The sequence below is a fragment of the Chelmon rostratus genome, chromosome 13 (genome assembly GCF_017976325.1).
Source record: "Chelmon rostratus isolate fCheRos1 chromosome 13, fCheRos1.pri, whole genome shotgun sequence".
NCBI lineage: Eukaryota > Metazoa > Chordata > Actinopteri > Chaetodontiformes > Chaetodontidae > Chelmon > Chelmon rostratus.
Genome location: NC_055670.1, coordinates 19,401,388 through 19,422,843, shown reverse-complemented (window position 1 = coordinate 19,422,843; position 21,456 = coordinate 19,401,388). Strand labels below are relative to the sequence as shown.

Here is a 21,456-nt window from a genome sequence, read left to right as displayed (position 1 = left end):
AGTTAATAAAGAAGAAAGTCATAAACATAGAAAAAATCATTTCATTCATCTTCGACTCAGGAATATTTTTAAGGTTATAGTCGCAAGTGATGTTTTTTTAATGCTTGATCATCGCTTTTTTTTTTTCCTGTAATGTCATCTAAATTCCATGGGATGTCGCCAAACACTAACCAATCTCAAAGCAAACGCTGTGTGAGATGGTACATGCCCACCTTTCAGTAATGTTAATGTCATTATGACATTTTCACAGACTTAATCATGTGTTCCGAGTGGCAGTCACAGTTGTCAAAGATTTGAGAAATGTTCCTTATAATTTGAGATAATATTACACAAATAAACCTGCTTATTTTGCTGTGGATCTTTTGGTACAAGGACCTTGTATCTCCACAAACCGCTTTGCTGCGCTGATTTGATGCAGATCTCCATCACTGTTAGAATGCCACAGGCTTTGCAGGAGATGGGATTGTGCTTTGTACAATTCCTTTGCACTCCCACTGAGTGTTGGATATCCACTGGGAGGGCTGGAGCTCCTCCTTCCTTTCCCAGCCTGCAGAGTGGTGGGAACTGGGTACCGGGCAGCCCAAAATGGTATGCTATTTTTACCACTCTGTGCTCCATCTGAGGGCTACTCCCTGGAGACCTGTTGCCGGCAGCTCTCCCCAAGCCGCGGAATTTAACCCTAGGACAGCTCTCCCCAGAGGTGATGGAAAACATCTGGCCAGCTGCTTGACTATAAGGCCTGGTTGTCCAGCCTCAGTGCTACTGGCCCCCATAAGACTTTTCAGTCCTGTCACACTGTCAATTCCCTCACAGGAATATAAGATGTTATAATCTGATGGTTCATTTCGACTGTGGCCTGCATACTGAGGGTTACTTGAAAAGTGTTCTAATGGCTCCGTACAAAAAGAGCTCATAAAATACCCTCAAACATTGTGCATCCTTCATTCAGTATTGATTTAGGGTAAGAAGTGTTAGTCATGGGTAGGTGTGGATGACTCCCAGAAAAAGCAGCATTGCTGGAATAAATGAATATTTACACAAGAACAATAAAAAAGTGCATTGCAGAATCCCAGAACAACATTTATTTATTACTGATTTTTATTTAATTTAAAAAAAAAGATTACTTGTAATTGTTACACTGAGTTCTATTGAAACGTTTCCATCGTCTGTCTCTCAGCACAGGTTAACATTAGGCACACAAGAATGCAGACATCATTTTGCAGTTTTAGCCATTGTTCAAATACGAAACAGAGAAAAGAGAGAGAGAGAGAGAGAGAGAGAGAGAAGGGGGGCCCTCCTTGGCAAATCTGCACTGAAACTTTGCACTGCCAAAGGAGAGAATACATCAAAAGTGGCATTCAGCTCAATCGTTCTCGTGCAAGGGACAGCAACGACTGATTCCTCAAGCCCCTGTCTCATGTGTGACATTAAAAAATACAAAAACAACTTACAAACCAAGGTACCCTGGATTGCAAAGCACGACTAAACCAACTTTGGCTGTGTTATTCCCTCACAGTCATCAGAGAAACATCTGATTGACTTAGAAATCATTGTACAAAACCCACTACCAGTACATCCAAAGATTATTATTATAGTCAACATACCTGAAAATATAGCACTCTGCTGCTTCCTTGAAAATCTAATTTGGCTTGTGTGTAAATATGTGTACCAAATGTGTACGTGAGTGTACTAGAAGGTTGTAAAGACTGTAACTGGCCGATTTCTGCAGATGCATCAAGAATCTATGGTCATGTGCGCTTAATATTTGGTCTTTCCCCTTGAAAAATACACATTAGGTCAGAGTGGGTCAAGCACTACAATAACTCAAGCTGCAGAGGCAAGAAACAGCTATTTCACAAACACAGCAATTAAAATTCAGATAGTAAAGAGACCCTTTGTCCATGCCAGGGCTAAAGCCTACAGAGCCTATGTACAGCTTATGGTACAGTGAAGGCGACTGCTATGGGTTCTCACTATGGTTTTGTTGCAAGGAGAACAACTGAGACAAAGCATTTCAGTTATTGCACACAAAAGAAAAGATCAACATCAAGGGGTTCACTTAATCTGGTGAAGACATTGTGGAAGGTGCGGGTACCTTCGCTTCTTCCGGGCGGGAACTCTTCCTTCCACTGGAATGTCTGTCCTGCCTTTGTCAGTATCTTTTATTCAAGTCCCTCCCAAAGCAGGAGGGTCTTCCTCGATTCAGACGTGACATTCTTTGAGTTAGGGATATGAATTCAGTTTACAGAAACTCCTTGTAGATTAAATTAAAAGTTTGGAGAAGATCACAAATTGTACTGTGCTTGGAGAGGAAATGGAAGTTGATCACATGTGCAGCAAAATTACAAGAAATCGCCATCACAGGTTGTCCCGTATTCAAAAATGTTTGGCAATGATGTTATCAATGACAGTAACCGATCAGGGTCAATCACCTACATGGCTTTTCTATGTATTTGTACTCTGACATGTGACAAGTCATGGGACCTGTCAATGGCACATAGGAATTACGGATACAAAAATGCTTTAACAATTATCTAGCAAATTACATTTGACTTTTCAAACTGCCCACTTTTTTTTCTCAGAGAAAATATATTCATATATATATAGAAAATAATACAACATACAATCAAATTCACTTTTAGGTCATCCTCTCTTTTGGTTACATGGAGGTGAAAACAAGTGCAGTATTTAAGTTCTTCAGAGAAGCTAAATCTGACAGGCCAAGCCCAAAAGCTCCTGGGTCATCTCAAATTTTAAGCCGGAGCCGCTTAAAAAATGGATGAGTCAAGGCCAGTTGAGGCTAACGCTTGTCACAAAGTTCTTATAATGACATTTTCTCTGAGGACTAATTCAACAAACAGGCAGAACAATCATCATCAACGTCACCACTGGTATAACGGAAGTCTCTTATGCTCCACCAAGACTTGTTTCTTCCTCCAACTCTTTAACCCAGTTTTACAAAACACCAGTGAAACATTTTTACCAAATTTCTGTGGCATGCAACCCAGACGAGGGCTTTCTGCGCCAAAAAAGTGGCACGTGGTTACAGCTATGGTGGTGCCAGAGTAAATCTGATAAGAAGAGACTGAAGGGGGACAAAAAAAGAACAACACGATAAGCCAAATAACTGCACTCTCATTTTTGGGCTCAGGGTGGGCACTGGGACGATGGTTCTTGAGACGAGAGGTTACGGAGTGGGTGGTGGTTTCGGTGCTTAAATCGCCCCCAGTCTGAGCACTCCGGAGCAGCGCTGGAGAAGTGGCGAGGGAGCTGCACTATGCCGTCGTGGGCACCCACACCTCCAGCAGCCGGTTGTTCTTGCGCTTGCAGGACACGCTGTTGCCGTTCCTCGCGGCTCCCCGCATGAATTTCACGCACACTTTGTCCTGCTTGAACTGCACCAGAAACCTGTCACACACAAACAGAAGCCTCGTTAAACATCATCCAGGCAGACGACAGACTGCGTCCTTTCAGATCCGACCGTGCATTCTCTCTTACTCGTCCGAGATGTCGATGTTGAGCTGGTCCTGGTCTGCAGCCGTGGCCCCGGTGCGGTGGAGTTTGGTGATGATCTCAATTAGGTGTTCACTGCTGAGTAGGAAGTCTCCTTTGATGGCTGAGGCCGACCCCTAAAGCAAAACAACAGGAAGAAAATTTTAAAACTCAAGGTCAGTCCAGTGCAATCATGTACTTTGATGTTGACTGAACAATGACTTTTATTAGCTCATCATGTTTTATTTATTTACTGCTCATATTTCATGTGCAGCCTTCTCGGTTTGTCATTTTGTGTTTGCATGTGCAGGTGTAAGGCTTGTAAAATGTTTATTGGTTGTGCTTCTCAATGATATTCAAAAGAAAAACAAACCCTCTGACATTAAGTCTGCCACCAGCATTTAAACCAAAGCTAGGAGGTTTCTGTGCACTAAAACGCTGTCTCGTTTCACTTTTCAGTTTAGCATTCACACATGTTTAAATGCAAGTGCATAATTGACTACCGTTTAACAGCTTTAGTGTCTCAGCTGGCCTTAAAAATAATAGTTCGACATATTGGCTCTCTTGCTGGGAGTTAGATGGGAAGATTGATACAACTCAACCATAATGGCACTGAAACTACGCAACAGTCCTGTTCTCATAAGGCCAGGCGTCCCTCACCTGTTTGAGCCTGAGAGCAAAGAAGCCGTCGCTCAGTGTGCTGACAGACACACTGGCGAGGTCTAGCAGGGGAACGCTGGCCTTCACCTGGCCCGTCTTCTGGTCGGCCAGGACCACGTTCTTCTTGGTCAGCAGGAAGATTCGAGCTGTGCCCTGCAAACCACACCAGAAACGGTTTACTGCACCGTCTGTCTAATACTGTGCTACAAGCCCAACTCCAAAACAGCTAAAACATATATAAAACACCATGTGTCGCTAATCCTTTTGGACACGTTGGATTGAAAATGGTACGAAGACAATATATTTAATGATTTTCCTCTTCAGCTTCATTGATTTTTTCTAAATATCTGCTTATTCTGAAATTGATGCCAGCAACATGTTTCAGACAAGTTGGGACAGGAGCAACAAAAGCCTGGGAAAGTTGTGGAACGCTCAACTTGTTTGGCAGGTGTAACAGGTGATAGTATCATGATTGAGTATGAAAGGGGCGTCTGTGAAAGACCCAGTCTTTCACATCAGGGATGGAGCGAAGTATAAAGGATGTTACTACATGGGCTCAGGAACACTTAATAAAACCTCTGTCTGTAAACACAGTTTGCTTGCAAATGATTGCATTCTGCTTTTATTTATGTTTTTCACTGCGTTCCCACTCTTTCAGAATTGGGGTTGTAGATGTCAACATTGTGCCAAAAGTGAATGTATTTTTTTAACACGTCTCTCTGCTCTTTGAAACTGGGAGAGGGTTAAGAGCAGAATATAACACACCTGTCCATACATGTCTGCTGGAAGAAAAATAATGCAGCTGTTAGGATGTCAAAAAGCATCAGACTGCTGCACAGCTGGTTCAAACACCCATCAAAACAACTTAATAGTTTTGTGCTCCACTAGGCCTGGAAAAGTGGAGCAACACTCCAAAAAGCAGGTCGCTCTGCAGCAACATCTTATATTTTGGATTTTTCAGCTCTTACAAGCTGACTGGATTGTAAATATTAGAGTGTGAGTGATCTTTCTTACCTTGCCATTGGCCCTGTTAATCTTGTTGACCACGTCAGCCAGCAGCACCTTCTCCTCCACAGCGCTGCTCAGTTTCTGATATTTGGGGTTCTTGCTGATCTCCAGGTAGTCTCCTTTGAAGGGCTGGCTCACGCTGAGGCAAAATCATTCATAATGCATGCCACATAAGAGGTCTGACGCCTTTGGTTTCCCATGAAATTAAGAGATTCACTAATCTACTCATTTATGCAACAGTGGGTCACTAGATATTACTTTCATATACCCACAGCATGAAATAAAGAGCAGCCTGCTCCAGTTAATTTCAGGTACCTGCTCGAGTAGAGAGCCTTTTTATCCTTGAAGATCTCACTCGCCTCCAGCTTCTCCTCATAAACAGCCTTCTTCTCCTCTGTGAATCGGCTCCTGTATTTCTTGCACTGAACAGACAAACATACATAACAGCTCAAGCTTAAATAAAGGTTTATGCTGCAAAATGTTTTGTATTGCTTATCATATACTTTCTATTTTCATATTTTTAGTGTGTTTTTGTGATGCATTGCTCTTATTCTCTGTATATTTGACCAATAATCCACAGGAGCCCTGCCTCAGGTGTTTGTGTTTTGACTGTTTTGATTGGTTGTTACAGACAGTGGCTCGAATATTACGATTTTGTTAAATTTAGTTAAATGTTCGACCTGAAAGCGCAGTATGTAATTCCTGCTGCTGTGAGGTCTCTCAATCAAAACTACGAAAACAAAAGACGCAGCTTGATGACAAGTAGTGTGGGATGATGGGAGTTGTTGTCTTCATTGTTTAACAACCACCACTGCTGTTGAAAACCTGATGGGACTCAGGCAGAAATGTTGGCGGATGAGGAAATGTATTAAAGCCTTATTCTCTTTAAAGTATCATCAGGCGTTTCTCCCATTAAACACACCTTTTCCTTGAAAAAAATGACAAATTTCTCTGGGTTTGAACAGTGTTGGAAACATTTGGGATAATGTAACTATGCAACAAAATATATAAGAAAGATCTAGTCGCTTTAGGACATTTTTAATGCAGAAATGTTTCATATTATGTGCTTAAGTTGATGCACTTACTTCATTCTACTAAGCGCCCGGTGTGCATCAGGCAACATTAACTTTGAGAGCATAAATCATGAAGTGACAGCAGAAGTTTATTTGTATTTGTGACCAACCCTCCAGAGATGGAAGATTCTCTGCAGCTCTTTGTGGACTCCATCCAGGAAGCGGTAAGGCCTGGCGGGCCAGTTCTTGTCTATGGGAGACATGGGGGGCATGTTGTGCTTCAGGCCCAGGAAGTATTTTTGCATCTGGACAAACGGACATAAATGAGAGATGAATGACATTCTAGCAAATATTTGATGAAAAACCACAAATATCCTTCATTCTTTCGCTCATACCAAGGAAGACAATTCTTTTCAGTTTACATTCCAGTAAATATTCAAGTCTGACTTACAATTCTCTGGATGGTGAACTCATAGATCTTCTTGCCGGCATTTGCCCTGAAGAATTTTCGGTACTCTCTGCGGACCTTTTACGACAAAAGAAATTCAAAAATAAACGTTGATGAATAAACTTTCAATCATCTTTTGCCATCGATTAGCTTAATGTGATGAGCAGGGAAGAAAATAACACACTGACAGGAGGGTGACGGCATACACAAACAGCACTGGAGTGACAGACGTGTGGTTAGTCACAAACAATGAACACCTGCAACGGACAAAGTAACCTCCAAGCTGCTGGAATTGATTAAAATGACAAAGATTATCGAATTAATTACTGAAAAGTCAATGATGGTTATGACAAACGACCTTCACGCTGACCTCAATTGCACAAATTGAGCGGTGAACAGGTGCGCGGCGCATTGTGAGGTGCAGGATCGGTCAATTAACATGATGAAAAGATTAACACGGCAGCAAATGACCAGTGTGATGACAGTTATTCTTCTAGAACCAGACGGACGCGCAACATATAATCACCAAAAATGAGGACACACACACACACACACACTTCACACACCTAAAGACAAAAAATAAGTAACACAAATACTGTTGGATACACAAACAGTGGTGCTTTATACAGGGTTAGTACAGATGCAGAGGAAGCAGACAGAGGAGAATGAGAACGGGTCAGACGCTGCCGTGTCAGTCAGGCTCTGTTGGTTTAAATGTTTAGCGTTAAAAAAAACAAAAAGAGGAAAATAGCAACTGCCTGAATAATTATTTAAAATTAAAACCTACATCTAAAACTGTGGAGTTACAGAAGGAGGTTTAACCCTAAACGTTTTTAGTTTGCCATATCTTTGCTATCTCTTTCCTACCAAAGAAGTAGCTGTGATGAAAGCGGTCAGGTGTGAGGGCTGTGGGTTGTTTTAACCAGGTAATCAGGGCCTGGTTTCATTGCTCAACACCTCAAATTAAATTTCATTGACCTCCACTGTGCTGGAGTGAAGGCCAGACCTCTGCAAATAAAACGTGCATGAGTCGAAACCGTTAAGGTGAACTGGGAATATGCTGTCTTTTGATTCAGGTGAACTTCCCCTTTAAGATGACATCACAGTTATTGTGTGAAACACATTTCTGTGGCTCACACAGGTGACGCAGGGGTGAATGCTGACGACAGCAAGTCCCACAAGGACTGCACTGCAAAGGGAACTGGGGTTTCCGTATCGGAGGGAAACGGGAATAAACTGAAAACAAAACTTGACGGTGATATAATTATACAAAACAGGGAAAATCAATTTGTGCTCTCTTAATCTTTGTGGATCTACTGTGTCAACTGTCTCTTGATTGTGCATAAAACCAAACATTTTACTGTTCTGATGGCGGACACTGCATCAGAAATTAATGTAATATGTCACGCCAATTAGCATGTGTAATTACTCATGTCCTAATGTGCTTAACCTCTGGGATCTTTGCATTGAAAGCTGCACACAGGTTAGTACAATGCAATTATGGATAGAGTGTGATCACAGCACTAAGCAGAGACTGGCTTCCTGTAAAAGTGTGAAAAAAAGCAGGTGGTTGTGGAGGATGAAGAGGGTCAGACGTGATGAGTAGGTGGCAGACTTGGTGATGGCTGCGCCGTGGGGCTGGTAGGTACCTTGAGTCCCTGCCAGTAGGCCCAAATCACAGCGACAGCATGCTTACGCCTGGCCTCTTCCTTCAGTCTCCTCAGCTCCCTGCGAGCCTGTTCAGCGGGTGGGCGGGAAGAGACAGAGAGCGGGAACAAATGAAGCAAGAGAAGATGAGAGGAGGAAGAGGGACACATCGTTTTGCCTGAGGTCAGCAAACAGCAAACACACACACGAGCACACGCAAACACACACTGCACACCAGCCATCTGTGACCACCGAGAGACTGCAAAAGTACAGCTCTACTGCTCCAGACTCCAGAAACAAATATGGCACTGTGGGTCATTTGAGCATTTATCAGGAGAGTTTCTGCAACGGAAACAGACTTGAGGCTTTTTAGTGGAACGGCAGACAGTCACGAAACAGACAGCAGAGGTCACCTCAACGGAGTTCCAGCTAAAAAAAGACTGCTGCGATGCAAAGAGTAAACATGCATTAACTACACAAGAAGGTAAAAGAGGTCATGCAGAAATCAGGCAGCATGCACTGGTGAGGCATGGACCTTAAAACACACCCAAAACATCACGTGTGTGTGTGAGAATGGTGGCCCACGTAACCTAGAGTCACTAACTAGGGCATATGCTAAACTGCTTTACATCATAACTGAAATGTTTATAATGGGTTGAGCAGAATGATGGATATGTTGAGGGTGTTTTTTTTTTGGGGGGGGGGGGGGGGGTCGATGGAGGCGACAAATCACATAGTCACGGCAAGTCAAGTCAACAGCCTTCCCAAATACCTTGGTGCCCTGCCAGCCGGCCCAAATGACCGATACGGCATGTTTATTCCTCGCCTCCTCCTTCAGCTGACGCAGCTCTCTCCGGGCCTGATGAAAAGCGGTGGCAGTTGCGGAGGAGGTTAATTTCAGTGAGAGTCAAATCTTAATTGTCCCACGAGAGGTACTGAGTAGGTAGCACGATGAGGAGACATTGACGAAGGACAACAAAAGACGTCAAGAGATGGGACAACGGGTGGTTAACATCGACATGCGAGCAGCTCTCGGCGGGTGGGCTCACGTTGTGTGACCCTGCGTAGGATCGTTGCTTTAGTGGAATGAAATAAAATGTGACAACAGTGGTGGAGTCTGGATTATTGCTACATTATCTAGAGCTTCATAAAGATGCTGACCAATGAGAAACCTTTATGTTCCTTAAGGACAAAGTTTGCACAGGAAATAATATTTAACAGCATCTATAATGGCTGTGAGACCTTGAAATAAAATATTGACGGTTAACAACCGAGGATATCTCACATGATAACACAGTAAATCCTGATAAGACAAATGGTATCTTGTACATGCAGACTACAAAGTCTGCACAGTGACTGTACACAGCCACTGTGGTTTTATAAAGCAGCAACATATGTGCCTTCATATTAACATAATTCCATGCTTATTTATAAGAGCTTCCCGGAGTTGTGCTGTCAGCGTATCGGTATATTAAAGCGAGGCCTCTCAGCGCGAGCTGGGGTAGATCGCACAGTGAAAATCATCTGTGCGGTGGGCACTGTGTGCTTGAACTAATTAGATTATAAAAGAGGAGGGAGCAATTTAAAACACCACATTGGATAGAAACCAAACCAAACATATTTACAACACGTGAGCCTCGTTAAGGGATCTGAGTACGGATGCGTGTGTCTAGAAAGTTTTGGCGAATCCATGACTGAGATGAAATATTCACCAACAGCCAAAACACATCAAGACAATCCTACAGGTGACAGCTGGAAAACAGACAACAGGATGAACAACGATAACGCACATGAATCGGGCCAGCGGATAATGGAGGTTTATTCAGAGGGGCTGCTACTCTATTAAGCTGTGTCACAGTAGGAATGGGATGGGACGGGACACGGTGAACAGAGATGACAAGACAGCTGGGACAGAGACACACTACGGCTGGGGTTGAAATACCTTGGTTCCCTGCCAGTATGCCCAAATTACTGTCACGGCATGTTTATTCCGCGCTTCTTGTTTTAGACGTCTCAGCTCCATCCGAGCCTGTTGGGACGCGGTGGGCGTTGGGTGAGATGGGACGTGAGAAGGAGGAGAATTCAGAAAGGAAAGTGAAAGAGGAGTGGGGGGGGGGAAGAGAAGTGGCAGTTGTGTGATTAGCAAAAGAAGCAGGATTAAAGGGAAACAGAAGCAGTAACATCAAGGATAGTTTTGTTAAGGAACAGAATTGTTGTAAAACTGTTGGGCCGTTCGGCAGGAACACTGCATGAGATGAAAAATCAAGTGTTTAAGGCAATGCTATAAAGACTTTAAGAGCATCTTCTTCAACATGAGTATAAGCTGTATGACACCCAGGGTGATGCTCTGATGAGGCAAACGCCTCATTCTCTGATATCCCTCTGCACTTGAACGCGTCAGTACCTGGGTGCCGTGCCAGTAGGCTGCGATGGTGGTCACTGCCTCCTTACATCTCTTCTGATATTTCAGCTCTCTCAGGAGTTTGCGGGCCTGATGGAAATAAAACAAGAACATATTTTAATGCTTTTTTTCCTGTTGGGATTTATGCATGGCTTCCTGCTGCATTTATTCTAAATGGGGTGAATTCACAGGAAGGTGCACACCTGCCATCCTCTGGTGTAGGACTGCACCATAGTGGTGGCGCTCTTGATCTTCACGTATTTCTTTTGTTGCTGTGAGATGGAAAAAGAAAAAGAAAGGAACTAAGCAACGCTTAATGCATCACTGACTATATTTATTTTGCTTTGTGTGTGAGTTTTGACAGCATTTCCTCAAAGAGTCTCACCGCAAATCGGCGGTACCACGCTGCCACCACTATCTGACTCTTTTTCAGCTGCAGGAACTCGGTGCGGCGCTTCCAACCACGGTAGATCTTCTGAATGAGTGTGGCCAGGTCTTCCAGGCATTGCCTCCTCCTCTCCTCTAAGAAGAAGAGCTGTGGGGAAGAGGAGTGAATTAACTGCAGAAAACAAGAAAACACCCTTATTGAATGCACAGTGATATCTGTTGTTAAAGTTGGCGTGGATCAACATCAAATTTTCTTTAGGTGTCCTTTAAACTTTCGCAATACGATCATAGGGAAGACAAGTTATAAAGAAAACTCCCACTGTGAGATCAATAGAAATATATTTTTATCTGAGCAAATACTGATTCAGCAATGTCAAGTACAAAGTCCAATCTATCTGCAGGGGATACATAACTCTCTCCTGCTCAGGCTTACAGGAAGACAATAAAAAAATGACCTATGTGAATCGACTTATCTTCATCAGAGACGAGAGTGCAACATTTTATTACGATCCTGCTGTAAACCAATGCTGCAGGTAGAGTATCACGGTTCTTTTGGTGTCACGGCTTGGCATACACAGAATTTCTCGACAGATCTTTGCGCAACCTTATCTCACTGTCAATGCAAGGTAAGATTAGATAGGGTGACTTATCCGTATATCACATTTTATATAAAATGACAACTCAAGGAGCTTTACAAAATGACTAATAGCAATAACAATTAGAACTGAAGGCATGGCTGCATCGGATTAACAGCCAATAGAAATATTGTCTGGAAACGTGGAATAAAATCCACTTTACTAGTCTCTGTGTAGTGATTTCACAGCTGCAGATATGTAAAGGAGATAAGTTGATGAGATAGAAAAAGCAATTACAGAAGAAAGAAATTCTCCCAGTATGAGATCATGTTATTCCAAGCTTTGTTTGGTCTTTTGCTGGGTGGGGAGAAAGTCCATTCAAATGCTGCAGGCTTCAGCAGTTGAAGAGCCTACAAGCGCCGAGTAAAGAAGCTCATTTCCCATGTTAGATGGGATGGCTAAGTGAAACCATGTGTTTTCAGAGTGGTGGTTGCATGCTAATTGCCGAAGTGGGGGCTCCAAGTGCAGCCCACCCTGCTTCACAAACATCTTACTGTGAGAAAACAGGGCTGCTGAGCACACTGGATTCATCCTTCAGACATTCAAAGACAGCTTGATCTAGCAGAGTACACAGCAGATGTCAAAGCTGGCAGGAAAACATATTTCAGGGATACAGGGCTGCTTTATCTGTGTTTTCTACCGTTCTTGGGTTCCTGATGAAGATCTTGGAGCGGCCATAAGAGAACTCGTCTGTTGGGACCTGGAGGTCGACCATCAGCGTCTCCACTCCTTCCCTATGGGAAGCCAGAGGGGTCACATGGGTCATCTGAAGCTTACTTCACACTTCAAGTGGCCATAAACAACATAAGTGTACAGAAGTAGTGCAAAGATTTTGGACACCAGAGAGAAGCTGGAGGAGAACAGAGTTTGAGAGAGAGAGGACGATTAAAAGACACATATCTAGAGAAACATGTGGAGGGAGGAAATAAGGAAAAACCAGACAATGCACTGAGGGATGGCTGAACAACAAGATGCCAATGTGTGGTAGAGCAGATAGGAATCAGTGCTTTTACCAGCACAGAGGATGAAACACGCAAGTCTGGCTGATATGGACCAGAGGAGACTGATAAGGATGAAATTTCTCAACATGCTGCGTTTCAGACAGGAAATGGTTCATTTCTGCTGCTATGTGACCAGACTGCTGCCAGTTCCTGAGAGGACACTCCGTTTCATTTAGAGTGTGTAAAATGATGTGTAATAATAATTAGGTTGGATGATAGTCACAAGGCACGCAACCACCTTTATTTTAACTACATTTTTATACAAAAAGATAACAAAACAGCCTTTCCCTAAAAGTAGTATGCTCACCTTTATCTTGGACTATGCTTTATATTCTTAAAGATACAGTATCTGTTGGTATGTGGGGTAAACTATTGTCGAGCTCAGCTGCTTATTTCCCCCTTTGAACCTTTGTTTATGCAGGGGAAGTCATTTGAGCCCTTTGCAGCAATAACCTGCTTCACATTCACACAGCTCCACACAGTCACACCTGGGAGTTGACCACTGCGACTACAGTCTATTAATGCTGGTCACAGTCACTCCGCTGGGAGCAGTGTGTAGTTCAGTGCCTTAGTTAAAGACACCAGAGAGCGTTTCTCAGTTTCCACACTCACAATTTCTCACTAAAACCTCAAGAGGGATTTGTTTGGCAACCTTCCAGCGACAAAACCCCTTTCTCTACTCCCCTCACCTGCCCTGCAATTAACCACCACTTCAGAATAAACACAAGCATTACCTGGCAGGTCCTCTCCAATGGGGCCAGGTCCGTTTGCAGAGCATTTTGTAGCGTTCCAGACAGGGCTCGTAAGGCTGTCGGAAAGCATAGCCTGCTCTTCTCACACGGACGTTCTCCATCAGGCCCAGGTAGCGCACCTGATGGCGGACCAGAGACTCGGTGAAGATGTGGGAAGCCTTCTTGTCATTGGGCTTGATGCACCTGGGAAGCAAAAAGTGAGGTTGTTCACACCAAGGTTCGACTGATGTCTGCAGCCGATATCACCCTTAAATTAAAACAGACATGGACCAGCTGCTGTTGTCCAGCTTTGAGATTAGAAACATGAATCAGTTAGACTGACGGCATACTTTTGCTTTTACCTAAATGGATTCTGGAGATAGATTGTTGATTTTATTATAGGGGAGTATTCCTCAATTTATCATTTTCATTAGCAGCAGCGGCGTCTTTGAGACTTTTATTAATTCACAGCATGGTAATAATACCATAACTGACGTCCAGACCAATATCAAGACGTGAGATGATTGAATTTTAACATTTTTTTAGTGACCATGAGAACACAAATTGATCTAAATCTGTCAATAAACATGTAAGTACACAAATTAATCACAACTGGATATAATATCAGCGACTTCAAATCTAGCAATCACAATGTTCTGAACTGGCAGAGTAATAACTGCTACACTCTCAGTATGATGACGGGACTTTACCGGATGTAGTTTGGGTTCTTGGTCTGCAGGTTCCTCATCAGCGTGCCCACTGAGGCTTTGAACTGGAATCCAGCAGTCGGTGGTCTCTTCAGGTTGACTTTGGCTGGGTTTCCCTCGGGGAACAGCTGTTTGATGAGGCTGTGGGTGGCCTTGTACATGGCCTGCGACAGATCCCGGTATAACAGGTCGTTGTTCTTGTCTACGAAGCCCTCGGTGCGGTACAGCACCTTGATATGAAGAGAAACAGGAATTACTGAAATGGACTTTTTATTATGCAAAAAGCACAGCTGAGCAAAGTTTTTCCTCTTCTCTTTGTATTTTGTTTCAATTTTCATTGTACTGCAATACTAAGCACACATCATGAATTTGCCTATCCAGATGCATTAACTGAAATTTTTTCCTCTGCTGTGCTGTATTATTCAACAAACAGACTAATGGTCCAGTACCTTGCCGGCGTAGTGCTGGATGCGGAAGCAACTGTGCGGCAGGCTGTGGTCATTGAGGAACTTTGAATTCTTGCTGAGGCGACTCTCAAAGTGCTGGTGTTCAGCACAGATGGTGTTCAGTTTGTCCAGGAAGGTCTCATCGGTGACTGTCCCCGGCCTCAGGCACTCCTCGTCCAGCATGGCCAAGATGCCATTTTGGTTCTGGACATAGCAAGGTGGGCAGACATAAGAAATGGGACACACTACCAGACACAAAGTGTTTAGCACTCAAAGTATATGTAATGTCATTATTTGTATGTCTTTGTAACCTAGTAGTCAGACTTAAATGTGGATTCACACTGAACTGGCTTGTGGTGGAGAACTGGGACTCACATTTTCGATGAGGTCGCAGATAATGGCATTGTTGAAATATTCAATGTTGGTCCACTCGATGCCCTGCAACAGAAGAAATGAAGGTCAAAAGGACAAGCGCTTTTCTATGCTTCATCAGCTAAGAAGACCACAGCAGCTGGACTCTCACAGAACTGAGTGGCTGATGAAATAACGCTCTTGAACCTGTGATTCAAGACACTGAGCACCTGGTCGAGTACCTGCAGAAAAGACAGTCACCTTATCAGTGCTGCTCTCACAATGGCCGTCAGCAGGTACTCTAGACTTCACAGGAGTTCATTAGACAGAGGTGACAGTACTGGATGCCAAACAAAAAAGAAAAAAAAGAAAAAGCACAAGACACAGCGTGCCTGCCTTCAAATTTCATTCAACCTAAATCATTTGAGGTTTAGCTGATGTGAAGTAGCAACAATTGGTTCAGTCACAGCTATTCAGTAGCTGCCAATGTTCCTCAAGATGTCCCCTACTGTAATAATATCTCTTAAAGAGCAAATGGAAACAGACACAATGTGCTTCTTATATTCGTGCTCCTATTTCTGTTCACGGTTCCAGAAATTTGTCATTTCAACCCAATGATGCTTGACAAAGAAAAAAAGTCTTTTAATTGCACTAAAAAGCTAGATTCTGCCGTAACCATGGTGTTAATTCTGGGCTAGATGACAGAGAGTGAGGTAATGTTTGCACCTCAATGTGTCTCTTAAATATCACCAGCACTTAATGCTTACATGGAGAAGTGGAGCCTAATGAGAGCAAATGTTCTCTTACTTAAGCCTTAATCATGAACTTGCAAACTTGAGTGCAGTTCCCAGATATTATTAAAATTAGGTTTGGGAGATTAGTGCCTCTGCTACATATTCGGAGCAGGTTAGCTCCGGATTCTCATGGCCGGATTCTTGCGTGACATCGTGATCTTGCGACTGTTCGTGAATCCTGCTACGTGAGAGCGACAGCTGGTGGCGGTAATGCACCTCTGAGGTGGTTTGCCAACTGCCGCAGAAGAAGAGAGTGAGAGGAAAACGTGGGAGGTGTAGAAGTTGTAAATACAGAGCAGGAGGACTCCAACCAAGCCCAGACGAGGGAGACGAACGTGTTACTAAACGGGGTGATGTTGGTGTTAGGTTCGCCGGGCCTGCTCTCCTGCTCTGCCTCCTCAGTCTTCCCATCATCTGAGTAATGACAGAGCACAACTCCTTTCTGGAGAGGAGAAGAAAAACATTCTCCATCTTACCCTCTAAAAGAGGCCACTGTCCCCTGAAAAACCCACTCCGCCGACATCTAATTCACAGCTACTAATAGGCTGGGAGCACAGCTTCAGTTGATAAGTTGGTAAGCGATGTGACAGATACTTTGAGGGAGAGGGCGCAAAAAAGGTGTGGCTTAAAACAGACGGGTGACTGGCCACATTCCTGATTGGTGGTCCTCCCTCCTCTCTCCAGCGCTGTGGTATTTTCCCATGCAGCATACTGGACAGAGGCCAGGAGTGGAATATCATCGGTGGTGTTAGTAGGGAAGGGGTGTGGGGGTCACCACTGTAGCACTCACATACATAGAGCTCTGAAAACAAACAGAACTTAAAGGCCCACAACGGGGAGTGTTTACTTGCTGGAGTGAGGGATCACATCCGTCCCCGAGACTCCACAGAGGCAGAACAAACTCAGAGTGTGATGGACGACAGAGACGGGAGAGAAGGCATAAATGAGGGCGCTTGGGTCAAGAGCAAGAATGTAGGTTGAAACAGCACAAGAGGTTAAACAGATGAGTGACATGACCAGGTTGGGGAAATGCCGCAGGGGCCCTGCGACAATCAACTGCCAACGAAACAAATTGAGTGCCGACATGTTGAATGATGTAGATGTACAGTTGCAGGTGAGAGAGTGTTTCCAGGGGTTCAGGCTGGGCTTGATGGGTAATTTATCCATGTGTCCACTACCAGTCTGCTCATGAGCACATGGATTGAGAGCGAGCTGCATGTGTGACTGAGAGCACACAAACGTACCTCTCTTACGTACTCCTCCTGCTCCTCGCGCAGCGTCAGCTCGATGAAGATCTGCTGCAGCTTCTCGTTGCAGTAGTTGATGATGAACTGCTCGAAGCTGTTGTCCTGTGGGAGCAGCAACAATTAGCTCCAGCCAGTGGCAACATGCTGAGTGTGTTATTGCCAGTGAAATGTATCTGTTAAATTTCAGAACTTGTTGTTTCTGCTTTTTTTTTTTTTCTTTACACACCATTACAGTTAGGAAAATGCTTCATCAGTGTTGTTCCCTCACACAGATGTTTCCTGTCTCATTTTCTTATTCCTCAAAGCTCGTTTAAGCTCCGACTGCATTCTTTCTTCTCTGCAAACATTCAGAACTTTTGATTTTCAATCAATTTCCTGCAGTGTTTTATCAAAGTAGCTTTTGGCAAAGTGTGTGAAGTCGCTTTAAAATGACACCCTGATCTCTTCTGCCTGCAAACACTGACATCTTTTTTGAGCTGCGGTGGCCAGACATCTCATATAATACAGCAATAATCACCTTGAACATATATAACCTGCAGCTCACTCCTTCCGCTCAACAATTCCCTTCCTCATCACTGTGACAACCATGACTGAACAAACATTTAATCAATCAGGAGAGTGAACAGCTGATACCAATAAATCTTGCTGGTGTACCTTATGAACCCTTATCAGAACAAGGCCCTGTAGATTGTCATAGACTTCATTAAACATTAAACATATTTAAAAGCCTCAAGCAGTTTCACTCCTCGCATTTCTCAATTATTCTTGTCAATTATGACCACTGGGTGGTGAGTCATGCTTCTTGGCAGATGGCCTCATTGTTTGCTGGGTTAGGTTAACATTTATTTGCTAAGGACACAACAATGGTTAGAGCAGCATGTTAAGTTCGAGAGCTCAGAGTGAAGGACACAGCAAGGCTTCTCAGTGACCAGGAAACAGAACAGGCAGACGCAAGGAGTCAGTTATTAATGTTAAGACTCCATTTCCTTTTACTGAGAAACCAAAAGGTCGTCTTCACCCTCAACACACACACAGACACACACACTCGAATGTCTATACCCAAGTGGCAGCAGACACCAGACTGAAATATGACAGACTTGTACTGAAACCTTAAAATATTTCAGCTGCAGCTGTGTTTATAGCAGCTAGGAGGAAACAATCTTAGCACTATGTTTGAAGTTGATGGTCTCACTTCTCAGTGGTGTTGATTAACTTTCCTCAGGGAGAGGCCTCCTGTTCAATATTATACAGTACAACCCTGATTCCAAAACAGCTGGGATGCTGTGCAAAACATAAATAAAACTGAATGTGATCATTTGCTAATACTTTTGGACATATACTAAATTGGAAACATTAGAAAGAAAATATACTTAATGTTTGACCTCATCAACTTCATTAATTTATTGGTACAGGAGCAACAAAAGACTGGGGAAGTTGTGGAACGCTCCAAAAACACCTGGTAAACGGGTTCATTGGTAACAGGTGATAGTATCATGATGGGCATGAAAGGAGCATCCTGGAAAGGCTCAGTCGTTCACAAGCCAGGATGGAACGAGGTTCACCACTTTGTGAACACATGATTGTATGAAGGAGATTAATACATGGGCTCAGGAACACTTTGTAAAACTGCTGTCGGTTAACACAGTTTGTTTGCATTGTGTTTTTATTTATGCTTTTCACAGAGTCCCCACTCTTTGGGAATTGGAGTTGTAGATGTTAACATTGTGGCAAAAGTGAATGCTCTCTGGTCCTGGGACAGGGTTTAGAGTAGAACATAATACACCTGTCCATACATGTCTGCTGGAAGAAAAATAATGCCAGCTGTTAGGATGTCAAAAGGCGTCAGACTGCTGCACGGCTGGTTCAAACACAGCGTCCCAACTTTTATGGCATCAGGGTTGTATATGTCAACATCGTGCCAAAAGTGACTGCATAGACCAACATTTTTTTCTTTTTTTGGAGCTTCTCCAATTGTTTGCTAAATAATTCATGTAAATTATGTGAGAAATTCAAGATGAAATGGCCATACACCCATTTTGTCAAATTGACAACATAAATTGACACCTCGGCTCTCAATGAAATTAGTTAGTTAAATTATCACTAGACTATCAAAACATCCCAAGGCATCAGCCTTGTATGCATCTGTTAAAGGAGCAACTCAACATTTTGGGCGATACACTAATTTGTTTTCTTCCAGAGAATTAGATAACTGTAGATGTCTATACAGTAAGATAGGAGACTCTTAGCTTAGCATAAAACCTGGAGGCAAGAAGAAACAGTTAGCCTGGCTCTGTACGAAGGTACAGATTAACATGTTAAATATGATTTGTTTAATCTGTACATAAATATGTACATGTTTACAGGAGAGTTATGTACCAGACTATTTCTTGGATGGGTGCAGTAACATTCTGGGGTCTCTACTGGCAACCTTGCAACCTCACGATGATGTCTAAACTCCAGAAAGTTGTTTCCAACCAAGAAATAGTCAATTTTGTGACCTTTGGTCAGAACAAGGCTATCTATTCCCCCTGTTCTAGTCTCTATGCTAAACTAAGCAAACTGGCTGGAGCTTCGTATTTTCTGCACAGAAATCATCACGGTAATCAATCTTCTCATCTGACTCTTGAAAAGAAAATGAATCAGTGTACATCCCAAAATAGGCAACTATTCCTTTCAACTAATATCTGTTCCAAACCCGAAACTACAGACTTAACACAGCAGCAACAGACTCAGTTGCCAGTTTATTAGGTACACCTATCTAAAACTAATGCAGTCTAATACATTAGCCTTGTGATAAATCAGTCCTTCTTAGCACAGTCATTAGTTTAGCCTTGTAGCCTCCTTGATATAAATGGGGCAGACAAAATATCAGAAACACCTCTCAGTGTACAGCCTCCAAAATGACCATCAAACTTCAATCAACGCTCCTCTGAAAGCTGAACAATTTACAATAACCTTTATGAATGTAGGCTTTATTGCAGGGCTGTTGCATTACACTGCACTAGCCATGGCTAGGTGTGCCTAATAAACTGGCAACTGGAAGTTATGTGATGATTCAAACGATGCAAAAGGCTTCTTTTGCATCTTTTCAGCCGCGTGGCTACGCTGCACACCAGGAACCTTGAATCGTCTTTAACGAGCAGCTGAATTAAGTCAAAAGGGGTTTAGATCACAGCATGCACACTGGCACAGCAAAACAGGCTGGCGCAGGTGTTACTTACTCCATCCTGGTGACCCAGACACAACACAACAGTCAGAGGAGAGGAAGGACTTGAGAGTGAGTGGGGTGAACGAGCAGGGATATGAAAAGACATGAACATATGGGGGTGGGGGGAGGGACTGAAGGCATCAAGCAACAAGGCAAGGACATACTCAATCTCCATTTAGTCTTAGCAGTGCACCCACACTCTGTCTCACATGTGTTTGTATGCAAATCATTATTTACATGCACGGTGATGCACAAATGGCTGGTTTCTATGTGTATGCAACATAATGGACAAATAAGACCCATGTTTATTCTGGACTATATAATGGTGTAATGTGGTACCAAAGACAAAAAACTGTGACATCTTTGACAGTGAAGCCATAACATGTGTATGATGTGCTCAGAATATGTGTTTTACTCGGTACTGAGCACCTCCTTAATGTTGTGGAAACGGTGATTTTAGTGTTGGAAGCACATAGGGAACAAAATTAATTTCAATCCGTGGAGCAATAAAGCTGAACTAATCTGATCTGAATGTGGTTTTATCAGCCCTTAGTTACTGTTGATAAGCTCCTCACGGGTACCAAACCACGCACGCAAACAGCCGGGGGCAAAATCCTTTTAACTGTAATAAAACGTTTGGTTGGTCAGACACTGTCCTTGTGGCTTATCAGAAGAAGGGCTGCAGGCTTGATCAGCCATTTGTCTTACCTCAAATATCTCAAACCCATAGATGTCGAGCACACCCATGACCTTGTGGCGAGCGTTAGCTTGTGCCTGCAGGGAGACAATATTATCAATGTTAGAAATACACCTTGCCGGTGGAGTACTGCTCATCTGAAAACTGATTAATTCAATCAACTGAAATGCAGTAAAATAGACTGTAGACATTACTTACTTTAATGCTTTCGTTGATCCTGGTGACTAGCCAGCTAAACAGACGAGTGTATAGATTTTTGGCAAGGGCGTCTCGGGCGTAGTAGGCCTGTAAATATATAACACTTATAAGTGGTGCGTTTATTAATTTTAATTACATCTCTGCACACAAAAAACGCCAGAGCCCTTGAAAATACAACCTTCACAAATATAGACTGAATTCAAGTTTCTAGGACACCACTGACACTATTGAGAGGTTAATTCTCTGAGCCATTTCTTCTTCTGCTTATGGACACAGAGGGCCCATGTTTGCAGCATCCACGTTATATGAACAGTGTGAGCGAACTCACTAACCCCTAAAATATGACCTACATTTGAATTTCCAGGAGGAATATGGCTTATCTATA

At 43.2% G+C, this 21,456-nt stretch overlaps 1 protein-coding gene across 4 annotated transcripts in view; it reads right to left on the bottom strand.

Moving 5' to 3' along the window:
- Nucleotides 1–1,076: 1,076 nt before the first annotated feature.
- myo1b (myosin IB) overlaps nt 1,077–21,456 on the bottom strand; it is a 59,590-nt gene continuing 39,210 nt past the window's right edge. Inside the window, exons 12-32 of one of the 4 annotated variants that reach the window (XM_041950199.1) lie at nt 21,072–21,158; nt 20,885–20,950; nt 16,966–17,070; nt 14,952–15,014; nt 14,580–14,780; nt 14,134–14,360; nt 13,427–13,627; nt 12,332–12,425; nt 11,055–11,204; nt 10,873–10,941; nt 10,673–10,759; nt 10,211–10,297; nt 9,041–9,127; nt 8,271–8,357; nt 6,625–6,699; nt 6,344–6,478; nt 5,476–5,582; nt 5,167–5,299; nt 4,153–4,305; nt 3,499–3,629; nt 1,077–3,408 (exon numbers count right to left, since the gene is read on the bottom strand). In XM_041950199.1, the coding sequence (XP_041806133.1) occupies nt 3,276–3,408; nt 3,499–3,629; nt 4,153–4,305; nt 5,167–5,299; nt 5,476–5,582; nt 6,344–6,478; nt 6,625–6,699; nt 8,271–8,357; nt 9,041–9,127; nt 10,211–10,297; nt 10,673–10,759; nt 10,873–10,941; nt 11,055–11,204; nt 12,332–12,425; nt 13,427–13,627; nt 14,134–14,360; nt 14,580–14,780; nt 14,952–15,014; nt 16,966–17,070; nt 20,885–20,950; nt 21,072–21,158 (2,478 nt within the window). In that variant the 3' untranslated portion in view covers nt 1,077–3,275. The remainder of the gene's footprint in view (nt 3,409–3,498; nt 3,630–4,152; nt 4,306–5,166; nt 5,300–5,475; nt 5,583–6,343; nt 6,479–6,624; nt 6,700–8,270; nt 8,358–9,040; nt 9,128–10,210; nt 10,298–10,672; nt 10,760–10,872; nt 10,942–11,054; nt 11,205–12,331; nt 12,426–13,426; nt 13,628–14,133; nt 14,361–14,579; nt 14,781–14,951; nt 15,015–16,965; nt 17,071–20,884; nt 20,951–21,071; nt 21,159–21,456) is intronic. The other 3 variants (XM_041950201.1, XM_041950202.1, XM_041950203.1) reach the window with 3 other exon arrangements.